Source organism: Chenopodium quinoa, unplaced genomic scaffold (genome assembly GCF_001683475.1).
Source record: "Chenopodium quinoa cultivar QQ74 unplaced genomic scaffold, ASM168347v1, whole genome shotgun sequence".
In the NCBI taxonomy this organism is placed as follows: Eukaryota; Viridiplantae; Streptophyta; class Magnoliopsida; order Caryophyllales; family Amaranthaceae; genus Chenopodium; species Chenopodium quinoa.
This window is the reverse complement of record NW_018742205.1, coordinates 5,104,651-5,113,847: the sequence shown is the minus strand read 5'-3', so window position 1 is coordinate 5,113,847 and position 9,197 is coordinate 5,104,651. Positions and strand designations below refer to the sequence as shown.

The 9,197-nt window shown below is 35.7% G+C and overlaps 1 protein-coding gene across 1 annotated transcript; it reads right to left on the bottom strand.

The window, feature by feature from the left end:
• Positions 1–2,155: 2,155 nt before the first annotated feature.
• LOC110730300 (protein SMAX1-LIKE 3-like) lies at positions 2,156–6,131 on the bottom strand. The gene is made up of 3 exons (XM_021910095.1): positions 4,338–6,131; positions 3,743–3,986; positions 2,156–3,574 (listed from the first exon to the last, which is right to left on the bottom strand). Exons 1-3 carry the CDS (start codon positions 5,642–5,644, stop codon positions 2,372–2,374), a joined length of 2,754 nt encoding a protein of 917 aa, XP_021765787.1. The 5' UTR covers positions 5,645–6,131; the 3' UTR covers positions 2,156–2,371.
• Positions 6,132–9,197: the final 3,066 nt, after the last annotated feature.

Here is a 9,197-nt window from a genome sequence, read left to right as displayed (position 1 = left end):
CCGGTTTGGGTATGAAGAATGATAGGCCACCTTAAAGTTGGGATTATTGAGGAATAATCCAAAATTGGGATTAATGAAACTAAATTGGTGAAAGTTGGGATTAAAAAATGTTAATAATCCTTTTCATCATGGTAACCTTAATAAGGTTGCATTCCTCGGTTTGACTCGGGCTTGAAAATGGTCAATTCCTCAATTGGATATGAAAAATTCTTTTCATCATGGTAACCTTAATAAGGTTGCATTGTCGGTATATAAATCAATCTCCAAGGTTTGTTGATCCTAGGGTTCCCTCTCATGCAGACATGTAGTCATGTATGCGTACTTCTGTTAGTGAAGAAAATTATTGATTTGGATTTATGTCTAATTTAAGCTCGACAATGCATGGTTTTGATGAATAGGATCTTGATTGACTCCTTTCCTCTACTTAAGGTATGAAGAGTTTCCATGTATACCAATTCATTTCAATTCGTTTTAGTATATATACCAAATGATCCCTTAGATCATGGCTTGCACTTGTATTATTCCTTGGCTTCAACACAATTAATCACATATAGCAGAATAGCAGGTGAGTATCATATCAATGCCTTAATTTCATAAGTGGAGTCGGCTACATATATGAACCAAAAGTGATTATTCCGTATAGTCATCCACAAAAATCTTCTTCCTCCATCTTTTACGATCAAATGCCTCATTCTCATATAAATCCATATACTTCAGGTGAGCATCATACCATAAGATAGATAGATATCAATACTTGGGTATTTAACAAACTAATAACTATTGGTTATATTACTTAATTAATTTCATTCGATCACATTTATAATGCATTTCACTATTATCATAAATAAGTTTCATCAATGTATCTATACTAAATTCATATGTACAGTAATTAAGCAAAGCATAAAACAGTTATCTACTGCTTAAATCTGTTTTTATTGAAATAAACATTGGTAGTTTATGACATATCGATGTCAACTTAAGAGGAAAGTTAAAGCCAAGAGACAAAAAGGAAGGATGACATATACCGGAGCAGGAAAACATCTGTTACAACTTACAAGTACTACTTTGCAAATATTCCTTTAAATTATTCTCTTTATAACTCCATTTTCTTGACTAGGAATATGTATTTATATGCTTCTTTATTATTCACACACATAATTGTACATATTACCAATTAGTTGGAATTCTATACATGAAGACTTACAAGGTAGATGCATGCATCTGTTCACATTTTGTTACCACCCCAATTATTCATAGAATAGATAAGATTTACTACAATTATTTGCATCTTATACACGAAGCATCTAATCTTATTCTGTCTAGATTACCTATATATGTTTCTATCTTATAGTGCGTATAAGCCCACGTTAACTTTATTCTGTAGTATGTATATATAAATATCTATTTTCAACCTAGCTCCGTTCTTTATTTTTTTGTGAAATAGTACTTTTGTTTTTAGAATAGTTGTAAAATAATACGAAGTACTTTGTAAAGAGTAAATTTATGATTTTGAAAAGTGGGTTATAAAAAGGTAGTAAAGGCCAAACATGAATCTTATTAATTAAGGGCATCTATGAGAAATATTAATTATTGGAATTTATAAGAGGACAATGCATTTATATCTAAGATACAACACTTAAAATCATAGTTCAAGATAAGGTGAAGCAATCTAGATATTATATTAGGTAATTGATACACATTAGAAGTTACTAAGTATTAATAATAAAGCTACTATATTAATTTTTTTGAGGAATAATAAAGCTATTAATTAGTTTAACAGTATGAAAATATTTTTGTTATATTGCATAAGTTTAGTTGTACCCAAAAACTACATGCATAAATTAAACTTTTTTTTTTTTTTTTGAAGAGAGGATTGTACGCGTTAATCTTTATATAGCTTGAAAATCAAAAGAAATCATTAAACTGAAAAATAAAAGATGAAATAAAGGTTTTAAAAGGGAAAAAGAAAAGGCAACACTAATTTTAAGGTATGCGACCATATTCCAAATATTTTCAGCCGAAAGAAACCTTCTAATTATTGTTAAAACGTGTATTTCAACGACATTCTACTATTGAAAACCCAGCAGTTAATTGGTCACTAACTATAATCAACAAATCATTCCAAATATAGAAGGAAAATAAGTGATTAGAGAGATTGATGAACAGTAAATAATATTACAATAACAGTGAACATTACTTCTTTAAGTTACTCGTATATTTACAAGTAGCTAATAAGAGTACAATTTTACATGATTTTAGGTAGAAAATTCTTACCATTTTCAGTGATAAAAGGAAAATAACCTTACAAAAAGTTCCAATAATAAAACAAAAAAAAAGAAAATAACCATATGCATGCATGAAGATCATATTATCACAACTCTTGGTGGCTTTTGAAGACAATACATTTATCAACTGTTGCAAGGAGCCCTATCTCATCCATGGAGTACGGGTTCTCAACCTCGGTAATTTCATTATCATCATCGTCGTCGTTTATTGATATATTCAAATCTAAGGAGAGACTTGGACTAGATGTTGTGTCATCCAAACAAGCACTATCTTCCATGTTCTTCATCTCATGGTCATCTTCTTGAGGCATAACATCTACTTTGTGCTTCATTGAAGGGGAACATGCCCTAGATCTTGAGCTAAATCTTTCACAACTAAAGATGATAATCGCGTCACCAAAGCTAACCTCCTCCCCACTTGAATGCTTACAGATTTTACCTCTTTCAATGGCCTTCTTGATTCCCATTTGAGAGCAATAATCCACTTGCTCTATATCCTCGACGAAGAAAACCCTATGAGGATCATTTGATACCGCCTCAGCAAACCTTTCGGTGTAGCTACAACTTTGCTCATCTCTTAGCCTCTTGTTTCTAGACTCTTCCAAAGAGTCTACTACTCTTGTAGAGGAGAAGCTACTAAGGCCAATGGAAATGAACTTGTCTTGTGATGATCCGAAAATGAGCCTTGCCAATTCCCTAGCAATCTTCTCCTTAGCTTCAATATCAATGCCTTGGAAGAACAACCATGTCTCTTCCTTGTTGTTTTGCTCATTTGATTTTCTTCGCGACTTTCCTGACCTACAATGTAATATAGTGCTTACTATATCCATGATTATATCTTTTTGTCGCGGTACTTCTTGCTCGACTGCATTGCAAAGTATCTTGAGATTCTCTGTAGTGTACTCCTTGAATCTAACACACTGTGACTCAACTAATGGGTCCATGATATCACTCGAGGAAGTTGAGGTTGGAGTCGAATTAGGGTTTGATGAAATGAACGCAGTGGGGGTGGTATGTCTTCTTTGAAGATGATCATTGGGTGACATTGACATTGTGAATGATGTTGGTGGTTCATGGGATCTATTCGAGGTTTCGGTCACCCAAAAGTTCTTGGGCTCAAAACTTTGGTGGGTAGGTTGTAATCTTGAGTGTTGAGGATCATATGAGAAGTTCGAGGTTGAAGAAGAAGGTGATATTGAAGAAAAGCTTAAGGTTCTTTCAAATGATGGTGATGATGAAGTGCATATTGAGCCCCATCTTTTGCAAAGATCTTTGACTGGCACAGAATCCTAATAGTAAAGTAAATAACAAGATTAAAAAAAAAGTAATAAAAAGTTGGAAAAGAATGAGCCACTTTTACTAATTTAATTTACTTGGGTTAGTTTAGTTGATCAAAATTAACAAGCTCACTTTCAATTGGAAGAAAGTTAAGTTTTAAATTAGGATAAAATAATAACCTGATCATTGTTGGTAATGTTGCTTGCTTTCTTGCTATTTTCATCCTTGTATTGTTGGAGCCATGAAGGAAGACTGGAGTTGGTGGAGTCACTATTACAAGCACTACTTTGTCGGCTTTGTGACTCCATATTCACGGTGCCGCTTGCCCGGTAACTGTCTACTCCACCACCACTTTCTAGCATCAACCAACTACTTATTCCATTCATATCCAACTTCTTGCTTGACAATGGACTTTGTAAATCACTAGACAAAAATAATCATGAAAATAATCAACACCTTGAAAACAACTCTATAAACTCAATAACTATTATTGATCTTCATCCAAAAAAGTATATAAACTTTTTCTCATGCAATTGATAAGCTATATATATATATGCAAAGTACCAATAACTAGCTTAGTTTTTCCTGTAAAAAATTTTGAATTTTCTAACTAATTATAAATTTAATTATATGATATCTAGATAGTTATTTAACTAGCTAGGTTTTGAGAAACCATTCTATAAAATTTCGGAAGAAACATTCATTATTTAAAGAGACAAAAAATTTAATCATATGATCAAGGATGAGAAAAAAATACTAATTATAGTAAGTTACCTCTCAGGCAAAAGACTTAAACCCAAGCTACCGGCAGGGATAGTGATGGCCTGAAGACCCCATAGCGACTCGAGTGAAGATTGACCGCCTTTACATCTCATGTAAGTTTGAAACGTTGCAATACCAAGAAGCCATAACTTTCCACTCTCACCAGCATAAGCAAGAGCCAATTTACCAATCTCAATAATCATGTGTTCAATAGGGCAATAACAACTTCTCCTAGGTTGATGTTGATCAACAAGGATATTATTATTACTTGCCCTAAACTCATTAACCCATTTAAGATCATCTAAATACAAGATCACCCCTTTATTATTATCCATACAGCATAACTTAACAAGGCACTTAAGCTCCCCTACTCGTTGCTCGACTTCATCCTTGGAAAGATGACCGAATGATGCAAATGACAGATGGATAAATTTAACCTCTTTCAAGGCCTCAGGCACCTCTCCCTTTTCGACTCGATCCATAACTCCTCTAACTAGACCTTCTAAGGTTGAAAGACACTCTCCTACCACAACAACACTATTTCTTTTTCTTTTGTTTACTAAACTATCAATCACACTTACTACATCTTCACTATTTTTCTCAACCCCTTGATTATCACATAACCTTGGTTTACCTACTTTTAATGATCCTGTTTGAGCCATAGATAGAAAACTATTACTATTACTAGTATTAATAATATTATTGTTACAACTACTATTATTATTATTACTATTATTACTATCCTTTGGCTTGATGATGTTATTATTATTGTTGTTTGTATTTGTATCATTATTTGGAGTTTCTACGGAAACAGCTTGTTCTACCTTCCCTTTAACTAAGGTGCTCGAAAGCCCGGCTTCGCGCATAACCCTACTTACACTAGGATCATCTAGTATAGAGATGATGAGCTGCTCTAGCTCAATCTTCACGGCCAAGAGAGGTTGTTGTTGGTTTTCGATCGAGCCTCGTCTTTGGTGGGCTTGGGCCCGCTTGAAGGCAGCCACGAGCGCGTTGGCTATGGTAGGGTGGTGGTGTTGAGCCGAGTGTGGGCCAAGCATCGGGCCGGAGGTGGAGGTGGGGAGACGGTTTAAGGCCACGTTGAAGCAAAGCTCCAAGGCCCGGCATTGGAGGGGGTGGGAGTGAGATTGTAGGCAGGCAGCCCGAAGTAGGCCCGATGATACCGACAACATCGTGTGGGCGACGTGGAGAGGGGTTACTTGTGCGTGGCCACGCCTTTTTGCTAAGGCGACGGCTTGCTTCACCACCGCCGCCGCTTCTGTTGTAAGGGCTTGTTGGATTGTACAACCTTGTGACCTCATGATTACAATTATTGTTGTAAAAGATCACAAATAATAAGTGTGGATAGATGTATGAGTTAGAGAAAAGTTTATAGGAGAGAAATTAAAGGGGGAAAAAAAAAAACCCTTAACTTTTAGGTAGATATCAAATATCATGAAGTTAGAAGATATTGAAAACCATAGGTAAAGAGCACTATAGAAGAAGGAAGTAGCTAGGAATTGATCAAAAGAAGTGTATATAAGAAAGTAAGATGAGTAGTAGGAGTTTATATGAAAGTGAAATAAAGATATATAATATGGTTTATAATGTATGAAATGATATATAATGGAGATGGATGGGTAAGGCTTAAAAATGCTTTTCTTGTGAGTGAGGTAAAAATGTGTTTGGGGGTCCAAAGAGGATTTAGTAGTGGAAAAGTGGATTGCATGTGCTGACAAGGAGTACGAAAATATTGCACCAAAATCAAAGGGAACTTAACTTTGTTCTTTTTTTCTCACTTAATTAAGCTTCAATTCTTCTATCTTTTTTTACTAGAAATTTAGATAAAGACATGATATATTTAGAAGTGGGTCTCTTTCTTCAATGCAAAATTTATGTATTTATGAATGTATTATGGGAGCTTTTGAATAAATATTATTGGGTTATTTTCATGGGTGATTTATCCTAGAAACCTACACCCACTTCAAAGCTCAAGAGCACGACAAAATCTTATGGTTGATCTCTCTTTAATCTTGTTAATTATATTAGAAAAAGTATGTAGCATTATATTGCAATCAATAAGTTCCTAATTCTTATATTATCAATATAATGCTAGTTAATTTGAGCAACATTCCATGGTGTTTCATTCTTAATGACTTTTTTCTTTATATATAAGTATACATATAGAAACAGTACAAAGTATGTAATATAACAACTGACAATGTTCATGCAAATTACATTTATTGACATAAAGTATGACTCAACTACAATCATTAATGTCCATCCATAATATTATTAAAACACAAAGGGATAACATGGTGACGCCATGTGTCACTGTTGCATCAATATGATTTGGCACCATATCATCGCTATGTGTCACACTTACGTGTCACCTTATATGTGTCATCACTCTAAATCTTTCCATACGTGTAACTTTCATATTTAATTTTTCTCTAAAATGTAACTTCTAATTAGTGTCTTGATCGGTTTTGTAAGGCTTCGGGACAAAAAGTGAGCCTCCCCAAATTAAATCTAGGGTATATTTCTCAAATAATGTTGGACATGAGGAGCAACTACGGATTAATGAGGCATTAAGGATGGATGTCACTCAAGACCTTGGTATGTATCTTGGTATGCCAACATTGACTAGTAGAGTTACTAAGGAGACATTTAGACATTTATGTGAAAAAATTGATCGTCGACTTGCGGGATGGAAGTCTAAATATCTATCTTTAGCAGGAAGGATCACCCTAGCTAAGTCTACTATCTCGACGTAGGCATTTTATTCCATGCAAACTGCCAAGATCCCCCGCGTTACTTCTGATACAATTGATAAAAAAGCCAGGAAGTTTATATGGGGTGGCCATGAGGAGAAGAGAGGGGTGCACCTAATTTTGTGGGAAATGCTTCAAAGACCAAAGAGTCAAGGAGGGGTGGGAATAATTTCGGCAAAGCAAGCTAATGTAGCGTTCCTCACAATATTAGGATGGAGAATGTTAACGGAACCGAATGCTCTTTGGGCAAGAGTGTTGAGATCGAGCAAAGTATTGTAAGGGGTGATGTGATGTAGACATGTTTGAACCTAAGGTTGGTAGTTCGAATGTGTGGCGTGGTATTGCAGAGAATGCAAACATCTTGGGGAAGGGTACACGGGTTGCTGTGGGAAATGGGGAAAATACGCTATTTTGGGATCACTTATGGTGCTCGAATGAACCCCTAAGCAATCTTGTTACACAGCCACTACCTATGGAGCTTGCGGCTGCAACAGTGGCTGAAATGTGGGAGGAAAATGTAGGGTGGAGATGGGCTATATTCGCTCCCTACCTTCCTACAGATATATTGAAGAGAATTCCGAGTCATGAAATTAGGATGGATCCAAATGTTGGAGATCTAGTCTATTAGAAGGATAACAAACATGGTAAGTTTACCATCAAATCGGTGCTTGGTATTATGAGGCATGAGACTGATATTGTAGATGATGATTGCTAGGATACGATATGGAATGCACCGGTACAACAAAGAATCCGTGCTTTTCTGTGGGTGGCTTGCCATGATCGTATCCTAGGGAACTTGAACCGATTTAAAAGGCGACTTACGGATGATGCAAGATGTTACATGTGTGGGATGAGTGAAGAGAGCACTCTGCATATACTTTGTGAGTGTCCTAGTGCTCGCAGTGTATGGCGTAAAATTGTAGCACAAAATCTGTGGACGCAATTTACACAAGGAAACCTCAAAGATTGGCTCACAAAGAACTTGAAGCAATCGGAGCTAATGGATGGAGAGTGCTGGGCTACCTGTTTCGGGGTAGTGATTTGGTGGATATGGAGATGGCGTAATTGCTTCGTCTTTAATCGAAGTGATGAAAATTTCAGTTGATATTGGTGCCTTCTTACATATTCGATATGATGAGGCTAGAAGGGCGTTACATGATGAGCTAGATGACCAAAATCAGACGAAGAAAAAGCAGCGAGTTCAAACTAATGTAAGCTGGCATGCTCCTGATCCTGGTCGGTATGTATTGATTTGTGAGAGTGACGAAAGGATGCCCAGGGCCAGCAGGACGTGGGGGCATCATCAGAGATCATAAAGGTCAGTTTGTCTCAGCGTTTGCAGCTAACTTTGGACTTTGTATAGCATTCAAAGCCGAAATCAGGGCACTTACTAGGGGGTTAGAACTAGCGAAGAACTTGCAGATTTTGAAGTTGGAGGTTCAATTAGATAGCCTGGCTTGCATCCAAGCTCTACAACAGCAAGTGGTGCCGAGAAATGAGAGCATTCAAGAAATTCAATACTGTTAGAAGCTAATTAAGGAAACTGGATGGCAAATCAAGGTGGCACATGTGTATCACGAAGGCAATCGAGCGGCGGATTGGTTGGCCAACCGTGGGGTCACTTCGGACTCTCAGTTGATTATCCTTACTATTATTCCGTCATATTTAGGTAGTATCTTAGAGGAGGATGCTAGGGGTGTGGCCTTATCGCGCCTAGTTCCTTCGTAGTTTAGTTATGCTGGTTTGTTTTTATTTTTTATTTATTTATTAATTTTTTTTTCTTGCTTGTTCTTGTTTGCTTGTTTTTCTTATTTCATTTGGTTCTTTTGAACCTCAGTAGAATAAAAAAAAACTACAAATTAATTTGTAAGAAATTAATCACATACTAATGGTTGTTGATTCCATGGATGGTATGAGTAATTTTCTAGATTAAATACCAGCAATTGCACAGAGTAATATTTACATGTATACTACTAAATCTGTCTTTCAATTCCCATATATATTTTTCCATTTTTTAAATTAATTTTAAATTTAAGATAATGTTTTCAAAATATTATTCAAAGGTAATTTTTTCATTTTGTATTTAAACATAACCCGGGAC

What these genes read in the sequence shown, in the direction of transcription:
- LOC110730300 (XM_021910095.1), bottom strand. Translation starts at nt 5,644, where the DNA reads ATGAGGTCACAAGGTTGTACAATCCAACAAGCCCTTACAACAGAAGCG. An exon ending in TTAAGTCTTTTGCCTGAGAG is followed by an intron (nt 3,987 to 4,337) that starts GTAACTTACTAT and finishes ATTTTTGTCTAG; the next exon opens with TGATTTACAAAGTCCATTGT. An exon ending in ACATTACCAACAATGATCAG is followed by an intron (nt 3,575 to 3,742) that starts GTTATTATTTTA and finishes CTTTACTATTAG; the next exon opens with GATTCTGTGCCAGTCAAAGA.